The sequence below is a fragment of the Aquila chrysaetos genome, chromosome 8 (assembly GCF_900496995.4).
Source record: "Aquila chrysaetos chrysaetos chromosome 8, bAquChr1.4, whole genome shotgun sequence".
Lineage (NCBI taxonomy): Eukaryota > Metazoa > Chordata > Aves > Accipitriformes > Accipitridae > Aquila > Aquila chrysaetos.
Window position 1 is genome coordinate 2,402,929 of NC_044011.1, and position 17,392 is coordinate 2,420,320.

General features: G+C 67.6%; 2 protein-coding genes across 5 annotated transcripts; one reads left to right on the forward strand and one right to left on the reverse strand.

The window, feature by feature from the left end:
- Window positions 1-680: 680 nt before the first annotated feature.
- On the forward strand, window positions 681-5,015 carry CDK5RAP3 (CDK5 regulatory subunit associated protein 3). Of its 3 annotated transcripts, none has more exons than XM_030023378.2 (14): window positions 687-739; window positions 952-1,009; window positions 1,448-1,579; window positions 1,818-1,918; window positions 2,001-2,049; window positions 2,319-2,497; window positions 2,791-2,927; window positions 3,133-3,277; window positions 3,407-3,523; window positions 3,637-3,712; window positions 3,976-4,064; window positions 4,169-4,374; window positions 4,545-4,716; window positions 4,811-5,015. In XM_030023378.2, the coding sequence occupies exons 1-14, from the start codon at window positions 734-736 to the stop codon at window positions 4,874-4,876; spliced, it is 1,533 nt and encodes a 510-aa protein (XP_029879238.1). In that variant the 5' UTR covers window positions 687-733; the 3' UTR covers window positions 4,877-5,015. The 3 variants fall into 3 exon arrangements, with proteins under 3 accessions (XP_029879240.1, XP_029879238.1, XP_029879239.1); XM_030023379.2 differs by having other exon boundaries at window positions 692-739; window positions 3,640-3,712; XM_030023380.2 differs by lacking the exon at window positions 952-1,009 and having other exon boundaries at window positions 681-739.
- Window positions 5,016-12,239: 7,224 nt separating this feature from the next.
- On the reverse strand, window positions 12,240-15,423 carry COPZ2 (COPI coat complex subunit zeta 2). 2 transcript variants are annotated; one of them, XM_030021944.1, is made up of 9 exons: window positions 15,374-15,423; window positions 14,683-14,751; window positions 14,353-14,434; window positions 14,085-14,176; window positions 13,953-14,008; window positions 13,638-13,715; window positions 13,247-13,298; window positions 13,051-13,160; window positions 12,240-12,557 (listed from the first exon to the last, which is right to left on the reverse strand). In XM_030021944.1, exons 1-8 carry the CDS (start codon window positions 15,389-15,391, stop codon window positions 13,065-13,067), a joined length of 543 nt encoding a protein of 180 aa, XP_029877804.1. In that variant the 5' UTR covers window positions 15,392-15,423; the 3' UTR covers window positions 12,240-12,557; window positions 13,051-13,064. The 2 variants fall into 2 exon arrangements, with proteins under 2 accessions (XP_029877804.1, XP_029877803.1); XM_030021943.1 differs by having other exon boundaries at window positions 14,353-14,467; window positions 15,374-15,421.
- Window positions 15,424-17,392: the final 1,969 nt, after the last annotated feature.

Below are 17,392 nucleotides of genomic sequence, written 5' to 3' on the forward strand. Positions count from 1 at the left end.
CTGGGAATCCCAGGGGGATCCTGGCTCTGTGCTGGGGCACCGAGCGCTCCCTGAAGGATCTGGTCTGGGATCCCCAGGGGATTCCCAAGGGAGATGGGATATCCTCTGGGGTGGCTGAGGATCCCCGGGGGATCCTGGCTCTGTGCTGGGGCACCCAGCGCTCCCCGAGGGGTCTGGGATCTGGTCTGGGATCCCCAGGGGAGCCGGGATCCCCTCTGGGGGCAACTGGGGATCCCGGAGGGATGGGGGAATCCCCTCTGGGGGCAACTGGGGATCCCCACAGGATCTGGGATCTGCCTGGGGGCCTCCCAGGGATCCCTGAGGGAAGCCGGGATCCCCCTCAGGGGCGGCCGGGGATCCCCGGGGGATCCTGGCTCTGTGCTGGGGCACCCACCGTCCTGTGGGACCCGGGATCTGCCCCGGGGATCCCCGAGGGATCCGCTGCACTGCGCATGCGTGCGGTGTCTTCCTCCTCCTCCTCCCCCCCCTTCCAAACCGTTCCGATTGGTCGGTGGCGCCTCCTCCCCCCGATTCCTCCCAGCCAACCGGTGCGCCGGCACGTGGCGCCGTGGCTCTATCCCTCCCTTCTGATTGGCAGGGAGGCGTGGCCCGTTGGCAGGAGCGCGTTTGGATTGGCTGAGCTGCGGGAGTGGTGCTCGGCGATTGGCCGAGGCGGGGCCGGGAGCCGGGACTGGGAGGGAGAAAGCGGAAGCGTGAGCGGCAGGCGGGAGGCATGCAGGTGGGGGGGCGGCCGGGACCGGGGACCGGGGTCCTGGGGGACCGGAGGCAGGTCCGGCCCGGGCGGGAGAAGGGGTGAAGGGGCCCAGGCCCGGGGGAGTGGGGACAGGCCGGGCCCGGGCGCTGGAGTAGGGGGTGCCCTGGCCCCCGCCCCGGCCCCGGTTGGGCTCCGCCAGGCCCCGACGCGTCCCGCCGCCCCTCGCCCCCCCGCAGGTCTCTCCCCAGGACTACCAGAACGTGCCCATCGACATCCAGACCGGCAAGCTCCTGGGTACGGCAACCCCGGCATCACCTCCACCGTGCGGGAGCCCCCCCCCCCCGCCTCCAGGGTGGGCAGGGGCTTGGCGGGGGGCGGGGGGGGGGGCAGCGGTCACTCGTGTCCTTCTTCCCCGGGAGGGTTTGTCACCCCGCCGTGTGGCAGCTCACGGCCCCAGCGCTGCCCCCCTCGGTGTCGTGTTGGGTTGGCCCAGCCCGGACAGCAGCGGGGTGACACCCCCCCGACCCCCCCTTTCCCCTCCAGGCCTTCCCAAATCCGGGGCTTTATCCCTGTGTTTGCCCCCTCTGCCAGGGCCGCTGCTCCCTGCCTCCATCTGGCATCGTGGGGCAGCCTGAGGGGGGGGTGACCCCCTCCTGGTGAGCCCCCACACACACCCAGGATCCCTCTCCCAGCTGACCCCCTGTTTTTCCCTCCCTCTCGTCTGCCTGGCAGACTGGCTGGTGGACAGGAGACACTGCAACCTGAAATGGCAGAGCCAGGTGCTGGTCATCCGCGAGAAGATCAACGCGGCCATCCAAGACATGCCGGAGAACGAGGAGATAAAGCAGCTGCTCGCGGGGGCCTGTGAGTGGAGCCTGGGGTCGGGGGTGCCCCCGGAGAGCTGAGACACGGGCAGCCGGGGTGGGAGTCGCAACCGGGAGCCTGTTCCCGAGGGTTCGGTTACGGCAACCTCCCTCCGGCCGAGGAGGAGATGGGGAGTGGGTGGCACGGCCCCTTCTAAGACCTGCGCTCCCTGGGCTGAGCTGGGAGAACGTGGCACTTGGCAGACATCCCGGTGACCGCGTCCCCCTCTCCAACGCAGACCTGCACTACTTCCACTGCCTGAGGATCGTGGAGATCCTCAAGGGCACTGAGGCTTCCACCAAGAACCTCTTTGGACGCTACTCGTCCCAACGCATGAAGGTGAGCACGGGCCTGGGGGCACGCGGCTGGCGGCAGCCGGGGCGTTCGCAGCCTCCCCCATCCTCTGCTTCCTCCTCCCCAGGACTGGCAGGAGATTGTGTCCCTCTACGAGAAGGAGAACACCTACCTGGGTAAGGCAGCTCTGGCTGCAGGCAGGCTCCGGAGAGCCCTTTGGGGGGTGTCAGTGGGTGACTTTCGGTCTCTAAACTGGGATGAGGATGGAGCGGGCAGGGAAAGGAGCAGGACGTGATGGGCTGCCAAGTCCCACTGGGGTGAGGACCCCGAGCTGGCTGTGCTGCGCAGCTGGGAAGGCAGCCGAGGTGGCTGGGGCACCCCAAGGACCTCGTGGGTGGCTGGAACAGCCTCTCAGCAACCCCACCATGCTACGACCCCCTTGCAGCCGAGCTCGCCAGCCTCCTGGTGCGCAGCATCAGCTACGAGATCCCCTCGCTGAAGAAGCAGATCAGCCGGTGCCAGCAGGCCCAGCAGGACTTTGCCCGCCGCGAGGAAGAGTGTCAGCTGGGGGCGGGCGAGCTGCGGGAGCGGTTTTTCACCTCCTGCAAGCAGTACGGCATCACCGTGAGTCCCTGTGGCCGGCCCCAGGGTGGAGGGGGTCCACCTCCCTCGCCAAAGCAGCCCCCAGACACCTGCGTTTGGCCTCAGCGGGGCTCAAGCTGGGACCACGTGTCCCATATGGTGTCCCCATGGTGCCACCTTACCTGTGGGAGGAGCTGGGGGGGGTGTAGGGTGACCCCACAGCCCTCCGTCCCCTTCCTGGCCAGGTCTAACTCTGCAAGCAGAGGATGAAGCCACCCCGTGGGTGCTTTGGCTGCCAGCCTCCCTGCCCTGAGACGTCCCTGCTCTGTCCCCAGGGTGACAACGTGCGCCAGGAGCTGCTGGCCTTGGTGAAGGACCTGCCGTCGTCGCTCTCCGAGATCGGGGCGGGAGCCAGCGCGCTCTCCGAGGCCATCGAGCTGTACCAGGCCTGCGTGGAGTTTGTGTGCGAGAGGTGGGCAAGGGGTGGGTATGGGGGCGCAGGGATAGACCCCCGCATCTCCTCTGCCCACATCTCCTCTCCCAACGTGTGAGGACAGCGGGTTGGGCTGGCGGCTGCACCCAGGCTGGGGGTCTCCCAGAGGGACCCTGGTAGGGTTGGGGGTGCTGGGGGGTCCCCAACCTGTGCCTGGCACTGATGTCCCCGCGGCGGCTGCCAGTTCCGAAGAGCTGGTGGTGCCCCTGCTACGGCACGTGGGGAAGAGAGGCAACACGACCGTCTACGAGTGGAGGACGGGGCTCCAGCCTCTGCGGGTGGAGCGGCCGGAGGTGGAAGAGGTGCCGGAGCAGCCGAAGGAGGACACGGTATGTCCTGCCCAGCCGGGGCTGAGTTGCGGCGCTGGGGAGAGCCCCAGCTGGCTCTGCCATGTGTCGTTTAGGGTTAGGCTGTTTGCCCCCGGGGTTTCAGGGGTTCTGTTGTCCTTCTCCCCGCAGATCGACTGGGGAGACTTCACGCTGGAGCCGACCAGGGTGGATGACGGTGCCGCTGCCGACGGGGGAGCGCAGGGCGAGGAGATCGACTGGGGGATCACGCTAGAGCCTGGTCCCCAGGTGCGTGAGCCCTGGCTGTGTGGTCCTGGGGTCTGGCCCCGCTCCAGGGCAGAGCTGGGGACCTGGGGGTGTCCCGGGCACCCCCACCTCACAGGGTGCCCTTTCTTTTGCAGCAGGATGATGGCATTGACTGGGGAGACGGTGAAAGCGAGGCGGTGCGGATCACGGTGCTGGAGGCCGGCACTGAGGGTGAGGACAGCTGCAAAGGGTCAGAGGGGGTCCCCACGGGTGGCAGGCAGCACCCACCCTGCCTTCACTCCCCCTTCCCTGCCCGCAGTGACCCTGGGCATCCTGGCTGTGCACGAAAACCTGTTGGGGACTCCACTAAACGGTGCCCTGGGGTGATGCTGAGCACCTGGTGCGGGACGGGCTGTGGTGGGGGGGTATGACCAGCCTATCCGAGCCGTGGAGATCCCTTCTCTGCCCCGCTCACCCCCCGGCTCGTCCCCCAGTGCCCGAGGGAGTCGCCTCTGGCTCCGACGCCCTGACACTCCTGGAAAACACCGAGACCCGGAGCCAGTTCATCGACGAGCTCATGGAGGTATGACATGGCAGGCAGGGCTGGAGCTGGGTAAGGGGCAGCTCTGCTGCCATCCCACCGCAGGGACGGCAGTACCGGAGTGTCCCCCTGCTCTGTCCCTGCAGCTGGAGCTGTTCCTGTCCCAGCGCCTGGTGGAGATGGAGGAGGAAGCCGACATCGTGGCCGTGAGCCAGTTCCAGCTGGCCCCCGCCGTGCTGCAGGGCCAGACCAGTGCCCATGTGGGCTCCCTCCTGGCCACCACCCGGGCTCTGCTGGGCCAGCTCTGCACCCGCAGCATGCAGCACCTCTTCATGATCCTCGCCTCCCCCAGGTCTTCGCTTGGGGGGTGGGAAAAACAGGGGGGCAAGGTTGGTGGGGGGACACGCACTGTGGGGCTCTGCGGGGCAGATCTGGAGTAGGAGGTGGAGGTGTCCTGGGGTTGGGGATGGCACCCGGGTGGGCGATGGGGGGTGATGGATGGTCCTGGCTCTCCCCAAACAGGTACGTGGACCGCGTGAGCGAGCTGCTGCGGCAGAAGCTGAAGCAGGCGGAGCTGCTGCTGGCCAAGAAGGAGATGATGAGCCAGAAGCGGCAGGAGGCCCTGGCAGAGCAGGGTGCCTTGGAGCCCAAGCTCGACCGTCTGCTGGAGAAGACCAAGGAGCTCCAGAAGCTGGTGAGGGAGGGAGGGTGGACCCTGCTGGGATGCTGCAGAGCCCCCCCCCTCCTTTGCTACCCCCTGACCCCCCCGCCCCGGCTCTGTCTTGCAGATCGAGGCCGATATCTCCAAGCGCTACAGCGGGCGGCCGGTGAACCTGATGGGTGTCTCCCTGTGAGTCCCCCCGGAGAGGGGCAGGGGTGGGGTCCTGCTCCCCAGACCCCCCCCCCCATTCACAGCCCTGGGGCGCTGGTAACATGGCCGTGGCCTCGCTGGGGGGGTGGATCTTGCTGAATAAAGCCAAAGCCCTTCTCCTATCCATTGATCTGGACTTCAGGAGGGGGAGAGGAGCCCTTAAATCCCCTGCTCTGGGTCGGTCCCTGGGATGTGGGTCCTAGAGTGACCCCAGGGATTTGGGAGCCCGATGCCCTGTCCTTGGGGTGGCTTTTGGGGAGGGGGGGGGCCCTCCTTGCCGGAGGGCATAGCCACCCCCCCCAGGGCTGACAGCCCTTGCTGGGGGGGGCTGCGGTGGGGTGGCAGGAGGGGGTGGGCGATTCGATTTTAATTTCATAGCAGAGCAGTTGATTCATGGCTGGTTGTCGCCGCCGGTGACGCCTGTAATGACTTTCCATCACGATGAAAAGTGGAATGACACCGCTCATTATTCCTGCCGCTCGTTATCGCCGCACGGGGGGGGGCCCCCCGCCCCCGCCGGACAGTGAGCGATGGCCCCCATTAATCACCCCCCCGCCCCCGGGCACCGCCAGCCCCATCCATTCCCGTCAGCCGGTGGGAGGGTAGAGCCTGGCCCCCCTGGCCATACTGGGCTGTACTGGGACATACTGGGCTGGGCGTGGCTGGAGCCCCCCAGCATCTCCTGGGAGGGGTCTGCCACACCCACTGCACGTCACGTATCGGCCACACCTCCCCCGACAGGCTATTGGTCCCCGTGCTTCTCTTGTCCCTCCCCTTGCCACCTTACAGTTGCTCATTGGTCTGACCCTGCTGTGGGTCTGCCCCCCCCCCCACCCCGAGGGCTGGGTCCTCCGTGGGGCAGGAGGGTCCTTCAGTGGGTCCCGGGGGTGCAGCCGTGGGGGGGGTCTGTCCCCACCGGGGGTGGGCATGGGGCACAGGGGTCCCCATCCCCATGGGATCTGGGGGATGTGGGGGTGTGGAATCCTGGCCCCACGGGATCCAGTTGTGGGAATGGGCGGGGGGGGGGGGGGGGCTCCTGTCCCAGTGGGGATCCTCTACCAGTCAGCACCCCAACACGACGTGGGGCTGGGTGGGATCCTGTCCCTGTCCCCACCGGCTGTGGGGCCCTGGGTCGATGTGGGGCAGATCCCCGGGTGCGTCGTGGGGATGTCCCAGCCCGGCTCCAGCTCTCGCTCCCCACGGTCCCGTCCCGTGTGTCCCCCCCCCCCGCTCCGTTGCGGCGGCCGCGCTCGGTGGCGTGTGGCCATCGCTGTGCCACCGCCACGGCGGTGACGTGGGTGAAGGTTGCGGAGAGACAGCCCGGCTTCGGGGAGCCCCTCATTACCCCGCTAACGGTGATTAACGGGCGAATTAAATGGTGTCTGTAACTCCTTGCTGCTGGCGGATGGAGCCAGGAACCGTGGAGGGTCCGTCCCCCTCGATGCTGGGGGGGTTGAGGGCGGGGGGGTCCCCATCCTGCCAGGGCAGAGGGAGCTCAGCACCGGGTCTGGGGGAGGAACCGGTGCAGCTACGGGGTCACCATCGCCATCGTCACCATAGCGAGCAGCAGGGAAGGCATCCGGCACGGAGCGGGGGGGGGGGGGGCAGCCATAAAAGCCCCCTTTATCCACCCGCTCTGCTGGAACTAACGTCCCCCCGCCGCGGGGCTGCCGTCTGGCCCCCGGCCCCTGACCCCACCGGCCCCCCGGCCCCCCCCCAGCTGGCCCCACGGGTCACGGTGGCCCGGCTGGGGCCGGGGGCAGAGGCCAGTGCCCCCGCCGGAGGTCACGGCTGGCGGGGGGCCGGCGGCACCGCGGGGGCTTTAATGGGGAATTAAATGAGTTGGCGGTGGCGGGGTTGGGGGGGGGGGGTTGGTGGTGTCCCCCAGCACACCCCTCTGCCCGCCGTGATGTACCCGGGGTGGCCCCCCCCCCCCCCCCAACGTTAGGGGCTTCGTTAGGGCGGCGGCGTGGGGCCGTTATTAATATCGCTGTCTCGGGGGCCCCGGCCCCGCCATCCCATCGTGCATGAAATATTGGCCGGCGCCGCCGATCGCTGTTCCCATTATCTCCAACATTACCGGGAGATAATGACAGAAAAATAAAATACTCCCTTCCCGGCTGGCGGGGATCAGCATTGGGGTTTGGGGGGGTGAGCGGGGGGGCAGCAGGCGTTCGTGTGCGTTTCCAAGCCCCCCCTCTGCCCGTCCCTGCCTGCACCCCGCTGCCTTCGCGTCCGCTCCCGTCTGCCCCACGCGTGCCCGGTGTCTGGGGATGCGTGGATGGAGGGGATGGGGGGGGGGTGTGGGTCAGGGGGGTGGGTGGATGGAGGGGACGTGGACAGAGGGGACACGGAGCAGGGGGACATGTGGATGGCAGGGATCTACAGTCCTGGGCAAGGAGCCCCCCAAAAATGTTGGGGTCCCCTGCGGGTCCCTGTCCCCTGGGTGATTGTCACCGGCTGCGGGAGGGGGGGGGACACACGCTGCAGCCCCGGGGGGCTCGGGGCTGGGTTTGCTCCAGAAATCGGCAGACAAAGGGACGAGGCAGGGCTGGGGATGGGGACCCTCAGCCCCACGGCTGCGTCATCCCCCTCCTCGGCTCCGATGGGGCCGGGAACCGGCTTTGCCTCCCCCTCCGTGGCTTTGGGGGGGGGCCCCGGCTGCCAGCGGCCTTGTGGGGCCCCGGCTGCTGCTCCATCTCACCTGCCAGGGAGGAATTTAATTACCAATTAAGGGGCCTTCCATCTGTTTGAGGCCTGCCCGAGCACTCGCGCTCCCCTTTAATTACATCGCTGACAGCCATTTCACTCAATTAGCTGCGAAGCGCAGCAGAGAGCCGGCGCGGGGGCAGCCTCGCGGCCCCACCATCTGGGGGGCCAGCCCGCGCCCCCCCTCCCTCTGCCCCTCGTACTGTCCCCAACCATCCCCACGGCTGTCCCCGTGCCATCCGGCCCCGGTGCCCTTGCCCGTCCCGTGCATATCCCCCCCCCCATCCGTCCCTCCCTGCATCCCTCTGGCCCTCCATCTCTCCTTGCATTGTTTCCTGCATCCCTCTGTCCATCCCTGTATCCTTCCGTCCATCCCTGCTTCCCTCCCTGCATCCCTCTGGCCTTCCATCTCTCCTTACATTGTTTCCTGCATCCTTCCATCCATCCTTGCCTCCCTCCGTCCATCCCTGCATCCCTCCGTCCATCCCTGTATCCTTCTGTCCATCCCTGCATCCTTCTATCCATCCCTGCTTCCCTCCCTGCATCCCTCTGGCCCTCCATCTCTTCTTACATTGTTTCCTGCATCCTTCCATCCATCCCTGCATCCCTCTGTCCATCCCTGCATCCCTCCGTCCATCCCTGCTTCCCTCCCTGCATCCCTCTGGCCTTCCATCTCTCCTTGTGTTGTTTCCTGCATCCCTGCGTCCATCCCTGTATCCTTCTGTCCATCCCTGCATCCCTCTGTCCGTTCCTACATCCTTCTGTCCATCCCTGCATCCTTCCATCCATCCCTGCTTCCCTCCCTGCATCCCTCCATCTGTCCCTGCATCCTTTCCTGCATCCCTCCCTCCATCTATTCCCGCATCCCTCCATCCCTCTCCCCCCCCACCCTGCACAGGGTGCTCTGCCCCCCCCCATTCCTCACCCCTTCCACCCTCTCTCAGCCAAATTTTTAGGGAGAAGCAGCCATCCCCAAGGTCTCCAGGGAGCGAGGAGGGCAGAGGGGCTGGGGCTGGCACCTCCCGGCCCCCCCCCCCGAACCCCCCCCCCTCGACTCTGCCCACGCTTTCCTACGGGCAGACACTGCAGCTGCTTAACGGGCTCTAAATTTCCTCGTTAAAACAATACGTAACGGGGCGACAGATGCCCCGGCGCACCCAGGGACGAATGTATCACCCGGGGGCCGGGGGCGACAGCTTCGTGGAGGGAGGGGGGAGCGCTGGCCCGTGGCCCCCCCCCGCCCCGAGCTGCCTGGGGGGGTCCCGGGGGCTCTTCCAGGGAGTGGAAATAGAGAGAAGGGAAGAGTCGAGGCATCGGAGAGGGGAAAATCCTCGGGGGTTTATTTTTGGGGAGCGATCCCTGCCCAGCAGCACCCACAGATGTGATGAGCTGGGGGGGGGGGGCTCAGCCAGGGTTTTTTTTTGGGGGGGACAGGATCAGCCAAGCAACCCAACATGACCGGGGGGGGGGGCTGCCCCCCCCGTACCAGAGCGTACACCCCCCAGCCGCTCTCTGGGTGCTGCTTGGGCCCCCCAACCCCAGAGGAGGAGGTGTGGGGGGGGGTCCCCAGCCCCCCCCAGTGAGGATGCTGCAGCGAGGCGGTTGCCCCCCCCCTGGCCGGGCCATCCATCACTACGACAGCCCGGGGAAAGGCGAGGAAGGGCCCCCTCCCTCAGCACCCCAACCCCTGCTGCCCCCCCCCTGCCCCGGGGTCCTTTTTTCCCTCCTCTTTCCCTTTCTATTCCCTTCCTCCCCCCCCCCCCCCCAGCCCCCCCAGCCGGGAGACAAAACCCAGCTGACAAGATGGAGGCCAGGCCATCAATCAAGGCGGCCGCTGGAACCACCTCTCCCCCCCCCCCCCCCCCCCCGTTAATGAATCCCCTTCCCCGCTCGCCGCCACGACACCCGGCACGGCCACCCCTGTCACCGTCACCCCCCCCCGGCATGGCTGTCCCCCCCCCCCCCAAACCTGGTACCCTGCACCCCCAGACATCCCCATCATCACCCTTATGGAGTTGGGGGGGGTCCCAGCTGGGGTTGGGAATGGAGCAAGGGGGGGGGGGGGGAACGGACCTGAGTTTGGGGGGGGCAACATGAGTTTGGGGGGGTGACAAGGGGTTTGGGGGGGGTTGACATGGGTTTGGGGGGGGGTGACATGGGTTTGGGGGTGGCAGGGGTTTGGGGGGGGGGTGTGGATGCAGACCGGCAGGGATTCGGGGCGCAGGGTGGCACAGATGCAGGCTGCCGGGGTTTGGGGGTCTCACGGCTGTGGGGGTCAGCGTGGGGGGGGTGGCGTGGCCGTGGGGGGGGGGGGGTCACATGGGGCTGGGGGTGGCCAGTGGAGCTGTGGGGCTGGTGGCCCCCAGCCCTGTCTCTCCCGGGGAAGCCCCCTGGTCCGCTCAGTCCCCATGTGTGTGTCCCCCCCCAATGAGTGGTGGCTTGGTGCCCCCCCCCCCCAAGTCCCTCAGCCCCCCGGGGGGGGCGAAGCCCCTTTGTCCCAGGGCCCATGGCCTGCAGCGTCGCCTTTGTCCCCGTGTCACTTGGGGGGCACCAGCTGTCATGGCCGGGGACCGAGGGGGCCTTCGCGCTCCTCCTCCTCCTCCTCTTTGTTCTTCGCTCCCGCGCTGGGGGCTGCCTGGGGGGGGGGGACGGACCCGGGGTCCCCAACCCAAGGGGCAGCTGGGGGGTACACAGCCCCCCCCCCCCCATGATGGGGCAGCCCCCCCCCTCACCTCCTGGACACCCGTGGGGAGCAGATGGGGACTGGGGGGGGGGGATTTGGGGGGCGGGGGGGTCGTGCCCTGCCCCATCCATCCCTGGCTGGGGTCCTGGAGGCACCTCTGGTTTGGGGGGGGGGTCCCTGGGGCTGGGGGTCCCCATGGTGGGAAACCACCACCTGCCTGGTCCCTGTGGCCCCCCCCCCCGCCCCCCAGTTTTGGGGTGGGGGTGGGATTCCACTAAGCGCTGGTCTTTGTTGCCCATTGGGGGGGGGCAGACCCAGGGCAAGGGGGGCAGCTGGGGGGGGGGGGGCTGGGCCCCTCCTCGGGGACACGGGGGACGTGGGGACACAAGGGGGGTGTCTCCCAGCCCAGAGACGCGGAGGGGCTTTGGGGACCTAGGGCCAGGCAAGCGGGTGGGGGGGGGGCACAGAAAGGTGCTGGGGGGGGGGGGTGTCCCGGCTGTGGGGACATCTGCCTGGGCCCCCCCCCGGGGGGACACGGGCAGCTCTGCCAGCTGCTCTCCCTGCCCAGCTTTCGGGGGGGGGGGTCCCAGGCTGGGGGTGAGACCATCCATCAACGTCTGCCAGGGGCACCGCCCCCCCCCACTGCCCCCCCCCGGCTCGGGGGCGCCCCTGCAGCTGGGCTGGGTAGAGAGGGGTCGCAGGGCTGGGGGGGGGAAGATTTTGGGGTGTCCCTCGTGTTTTGGGGGGGGGGACATGCACCTTTGGGGTCTATGTGGCTGCAGGGTGCAGGGTGATGGCAGGAGGGGCTGGGGCAGGTGGGGAGGGGTTTTTTTTTTGGGGGGGGGGGCAGCCGGGAGGGGTGTGGGGAAAGGGGTGCGGTGTGTGTGGGGGGGGGGGGGGGTCCCCAGGTTCTGTTGTCCCGGGAGGACCCAGGCTGGTGGGGAAACCTGGGGAGGGGGGTCACAAGGCTGGGGGGGGGTCCCAAGGGAGAGGAGTCCCTGTGATGGGGGGGGGGTGTCCCCAAGGGGAGGATCCCTAGGATTTGGGGGATCCCAAGGTGGGGCGGAGCTATGATGGGGAAGGTTTAGGGGGGGGAGGGTCCAGGGCTGTCCCGGACTGGGGGGGTCCCGGGTTTGGGGGGTGGGGGGTCTTGGGTTTGGGGGGGGATATCGGGGGGGGTCCCGCGCGCTCCCCCAGGACCGCCGGCAGGTGGCGCTGCAGGATCGCGAATGCGCAGTCCGGGTAGGGGCGGGGCATCCAGGGTGGGGCGGGGCTAAAGGCGGAGAGGGGAGGTACCCGCGCACCATATAAGGGGGTGGGCGGGGTGGGGGGGGGTGGGGCCACGGGGCGGGGTTAGGCAAAGGTCGTCGTGGTCTCGCCAGGGAGCGTCGAGCAAGAGCAGAGCTCCGGCTGCGGTGTTAGGGAGCGTCGTGCAAGTAGGCGGTGGAGGTCCCCTGGTGGGTGTCCCAGGATGGGGAGGGTCCATAGGGTGGGGGGCTTCCCAGGAAGGGAGTGAACCCAAGGTGGAGGGGTCCCTAGGCTGGTGCAGCGTGACCGTGGCAGAGCAGACCATGCCCACCCGTGGGTGCAAGCACCACAGCTGCTCCACGCGCGGGCACCCACGGGTGGGCAGCGTTTGGGTGCCCAGCTGCGTGCCCCCATCCCCACCCTGGGCATGGGAGAGGGTGGGGGGGCTCCTCTCCTTTCTGCCCAGACCCACATGGCCTCCCTGCCAGCCCCAGGCCAGTCTGTGCCGGACCCCATTGATTTCTAGTGGCTTGAAATTATGAACCCGCAGAGAGCGGGATTTAACAGAAAAACCCAGAAATGGCACCTTTGCCTCCAAAGGAAACGCACCAAAGAGCGAAAGAGCCCCCGGAGCCCAGCCTCGATGGGTGACGTACCCACAGGGACCCACCACCCCAACACAGCTGATGGAGAGAGGACACCCAACTGGGGAGGAAAACTTTATTTGTGGCCGGCTCCGGCTGGGAGTGAGTGGGAATGGCAAATCAATTCTCCTTCATTAGTGCTTAATTTTTCCCTCGATATTATAAATGCCAGGGGCGGATATGAGAACTGGCAAGGAGCTTCTGCAGGCGATGTGACTGGGGAGGAGCCGGCTCCGGGGATCCAGGCTGGAGCGCGGGGTCTGGGCTGGGGTTGGAGCGGGGGGATGCCAGGGAAGGTCCGTGTGTCCTGCTGCCGGGAGACCCCAGAGCCGTCACGTCAGTGGGGATGGCTTGATGTGCTCCTTGGTGGGCTGCAGGACCTGGTACGAGACCCCAGGGATGGGGAGGGGGCCTTGGGGTGCCCTTCCCAGCCGGACGCCTGGGTTTCCTTGGATGGAGAGGGGGGGCACACCTCGTGCTGAGCAATTAGGGGTGCGTGGGACCCCATGGTGGGGTGGGAGTGGGACCTAGGGTGCACCCCATCTCCTTCCTGCTGGGTAAAGCTGGTCAACCCACCCCCTCATTAGTGAGGCTAACGAAGCACTTAACTTGGGACACGCTCTGCTCGCACAGAGGGTTGTCATCAACCTGGGGGAGCAGGAAAGGGGACCGGCAGCTTTGGGAGCAGGGCTGGCCGGGGCGAAGGGGACCCACTGGGTGCCCCAATGTGGGGAGCACCCCCTCGGCACCCATCCTGCATGGTGCCCATCACCCACGAGTCTGCCGTAGTTGGGAGTTTTCCGGCAGCGGAAAACCGACCCCAATCCCTTCCCATCCCCTCCGGACCCCTCGGACACAGGGAAGGGTTTGCACCTCCTCGGCGATGCCTATTCGTGCTGGCCGGTGTCCCCTGAGTCCCTTCGCTCCGAGCTGCCTGCCAGGTAGTCGAAGAGGACGAAGCCGTATGCCGCCGGCTCTGGGGCCTGGAGGGGGAGAGAGAGGCTGAGGAGGGGGGGGGGGAGGCAGAGGAGGGTGGAGGAAGGCCATGGCACAGGATGGCTGCACTCACCCGCAGGCTCAGCCGCTGGATCACTTGCTGAGGATCGCTCTCCAGGATCACCCTGCGGAGCAGCGCGGTGCTGTGCCGATCCCACCAGGATCCTCCCGGCATGGCTCCCTCCCAATCCCAGCTGTACCCCACCGGGCATCACCCCCACCGCCCCGTGCCTCAGTTTCCCTCCCTGTGCAAAGCCCCGGGATGCCCTGACGAAGGCTTGAAGAAGACCTGCAGCGATGGCAGCAAACTGGGGTGCCCAGCTCCCCCTTGGCACCCTGAGACGGGGCCAGAGATGGGACCAGCCCCTTCCCAGCACCCAGAGGGACGATGCCACCCCCTGTCCCTGCAACCCCCAGAGCTGCGGGCTGCTTCTCCCCCTCCGTCCCCCTCCGCAGGAGCTCACCCCCTGTCCACGATCTCATCCACCACCAGGAACGTCCCCTCCATGTTGTCCAGCAGCCAGCGCTTCTCCACCTCCTTCCTGCGCGCGAGCGGGTGGGAGATGTCGCTGCACCCGCTCCCGGTCACGGCTTGGGGTCCTGTGCAAGGTGCTGGGACGCGGTCGGTCCCCTGCCATATCCCAAAGCAGCACCGGCTCTGTCCCACCCAGGGCGTTAGGGGACAGGGGTTTCATGCCGGCACACGCAAACTGCTGCCCTGCCTCAGTTTCCCCACCCGAGGCACATGGGTCTGGGGTCGGGTGGTCCCGGGGACTCACCGCAGGAGGTGGCCGAGGGCGTCGAGGAGGCAGGCGAGCACGGCCGACAGCATCAGCTGCGGGAGAACTGGGGTGTCAGCGACGCCACGGGGGTCCCCAGCACTGCCTGTCCGTCCCCCCCCCCAAACCTACCACGTTCTCCTGGCAGCCCCCCACCACGTAGAAGAAGAGGTCGACGCTGCTCCTGTAGACGACGGTGAGTCCTTCCAGACAGGCGATCTCCCCTACAACGGGTGGCACGGGGACACGGGACAGTGTTAGAGTCCCCCGGGGACTGCGCCGGAGGGGGTGCTGCTCCAAACCCTGTGCCCCCCCTCCAGCATTAAACCTTTTGCAACCGTGTCCCCCCTGTGACTGCAAAAACTCCCAAGTGGGACACCCCCCCCCGCCAGCGGCTCACCACCCGTCTGGTGGGTCTTGCTGAAGATGTTCTTCTCGAAGGCCGCCTGCTCCTTGGCCGTGGGGAAGGTGCCATCGTAGTACTGCGGGGACAGGCAGCGTGGGCACCACAGATCCTGCGTGGTGGTGGTGGGGGCATGTACCGGGACCCCCAAAACCCCCGCTGGGACCCCCCCCCCAAGGTTGCCGCAAGGACCCCCCCAAGACCCCACAGCCTGGCGGGGAGGGAGATGCCTGAGCCAGGGTGAGCGGGGGGGGGGGGGGGTGTTGGGGGGACCTGGGCAGCATCCCCTGGGGAAACTGAGGCACGGGGGGGGGGGCCGGGCTTCACCTTGGCCAGGAGACGCTGCCCGAGGCTGTCCAGGATGAGCAGGGCCTTCACGGTGTACAGGGAGGGCTCCTGGGGGGGGGAGAGGGGCTGGGGCCGGAGGGGCTCAGCCCCACTGTGGGTCCGGCCACCCCCAGCCCACCCCGGGCTCCCCTGAATCCTTTCCCTTGGGGTCCCCCCGGGTCTGGATATTGGGGACCCTCTTTGATCCCCTGTCCCGCCCCCAGTGCCCCCCTGCTCCCTGTCCTGCCCCCCCCATTTCTCCCCATTCCCCCCCAGTTCTGTTTCCCCTTTTCTTCCCATTTCTCCCCTCTTCTTCCCATTTATCCCCTCTTCCCCCATCCCCCCACTCCCTGTCCCCCAGCTCCCCCATTTCACCACGGCCCCCCTCTCCCACCACCAGCCCCTTCCCCCCCCGTTGCCCCCCCCCCCCCGGTCCCCATCATTTATCCCCATCGCCCCCCCCCTCCGCTTTCCCGCGTGTTTTTCCTGTGCTTTTTTCCCCCGTTTTTTTTCCTCCCCCGTGTTCCCCCCCCCCATGTTTTTCCTCCCGTTTTTTCCCCCCTTCCCCCCCCCCCCGTTCTTTTCCCCCGTTTCTCCCCGTCCCCCCGCCGCCGCACGAAGTTCCCGGCGGGGCTGCGAAGCCCCGGTCCCATTCCCGGTCCCATTCCCGGTCCCATTCCCGGTCCCGTACCGGTCCCGCGGGCTCCATGCCTCCGCCACCCCGGGCCCCCCCCCCGGCGCTGCCGTGCCCGCCCCCCCCTCCCGCTCCGCCCCGGCCCCCCCGGTCCCGCACCCAGCCTTGCCCCGTTGCACCCCGAGCTCAGCCCCCCCCCCCCCGGCAGTAGAGAGGGGGGGAAAGACGGGGGTCCCCCGAACTGGGGGTCCTGCGCCCCAGTGTGCTGCGGTGCGTGGACACAGGGAGGGGACGGGGACGGGGGGACGGACACGATACATATATGGCCATGGGGGGGGGCTGTTCCACCAGTGCCCCCCCTCCTGCACACAAACACCTCTTTTGGGAAAGGACCGACCTGGGGGGGGGGGGGGCAGTGGGGTGGGATGGAAATTGGGACCCCCACGCATCCCGAATTGGGGGTTCAGGGAAGCCCCTGGGGGGGGAGGAAGGCTCAGCAGTGGGGGGGGGGGGTCATCCCTCGCTTAACCTCTGCTGCATTTTACTTGGGGTCACCCCCAACCCCCCCGGTGACCAGGGGGAGGCGAGGGGGGGGGGGTCCTGGCAGCGCGGGGTCCAGCCGGCAGCTGCAAGCACGATGTGGCCTCTGCTGGGGGGGGTCAGTACCCCCCCTACCGTGTGCCATCACAGGTGACCCCAGCCGTGGGGCACAGGCCCCCCCCCCCCCCCATAACCCTGCTCCGCTTGCACCCAAATCGCCCTTGTTTGCTTTAACCTCAGGGGCCGGAGCGTTTCCCCACGGCGGGGGCTGAACCCACGGGGGGAGCATTGGCCACGGCCTGGGGTGTGAGGGGCAGCACGACACGAAAAGAAACTGGGGGGGGAGACAGTTTTCCCATGTGGGGAAGGGGCTTCGTGCCCCCCCCTTGCCAGCATGAGGCACCGAAAGGTTTTTGCCTGCCTGAGCTGGAGGAGGGCTGGGAGCCGGACAGGGCGCAGGGACAGGGACGCCTGCCAGCCTTCCAAATAGTCCTGGGGTGGAGGGGGGGACACACTAAAAATAATTCCCCGAGGGGCAGCCCGGCTCGGGTTGCTGGCAGGAGGCTGACCACAGCCCTGGGGAAGTTTTTAGGACGTTCCCATACACCCATTTTTTCCCTGTGGGGTGCAGGGGAGGACAACAGGGAGATGGTGCCCGAATAAAACTCTCTCGGTGACCATCGGGGTTGGCAGCACCTCCAAATTTCCCAGCCGGTGTGCGATGTGCCGAGCGGCGGCTCTCGGTATCGAGGGAGAACCGCTTTGGCAATGGGGCAGTGCCCGTCCGCCCGCCGGGGCCGCCGCCGTTGCCTCAGCAAATTGCCGGTTGCGGCACGATGTGGGCTGGGGCGGCACCCCGGCTTTTGTGGGTGTTTCGTGGCTTGTTTTCCAGAAGGAGATTAGTGAGATGAGCAGCCGGGGCAGGGCAAGCTCATGGCCCCAAATTGCTCGGATCTGGGTGCTTCCAGGCTCCTCGCCACCTTCCCCTGGCTGCTCCGGTCCCTTTCCCTCCCGTGCCTGTCTCCCTGGATGCTCTGGAGCATCCCTGCTCGCAGCGTTGGGGCTATCCAGGTTCGGGGGGATGCGCAGCCTGTCCCCCATCTCTCAGCTGTGCCGGCAAGCTCGGTCCTTGCCGTAAAGAAGGGGGCTCTGCTCGCACTGCTGCTCTTGGGAAGATACCCCCGGTTGGGAAACCTCACCCTGCCGCGAGGCGTTGGAGCCCACGCTCATTTTCCACGTTTTTTTGGATGAAGTATTGTCTCTGGCATCCTGTTTGTCCCGGCAAGTTTCTGGGGCAGGGAAGAGGGTGTCTGGTTTTGGCAGCTGCGGCCGCTCTGGGCAGCTGCAGCGTTGCAGGAATAGCAGGCAGGGGTGGTGCTGCCCGGCTGCCCTTACCTCCTACCTGCCCACCCTCCGCTGCCAGGTCTGGCAAGGGCTGCCCCTCACCCCATGGGCACCGGCATTGATTTGGGCAGGAAGCCCACATCGATCGATGGGGGAAGGTATAAATAACCTGCTCAGAGGTGACAGTTTTAA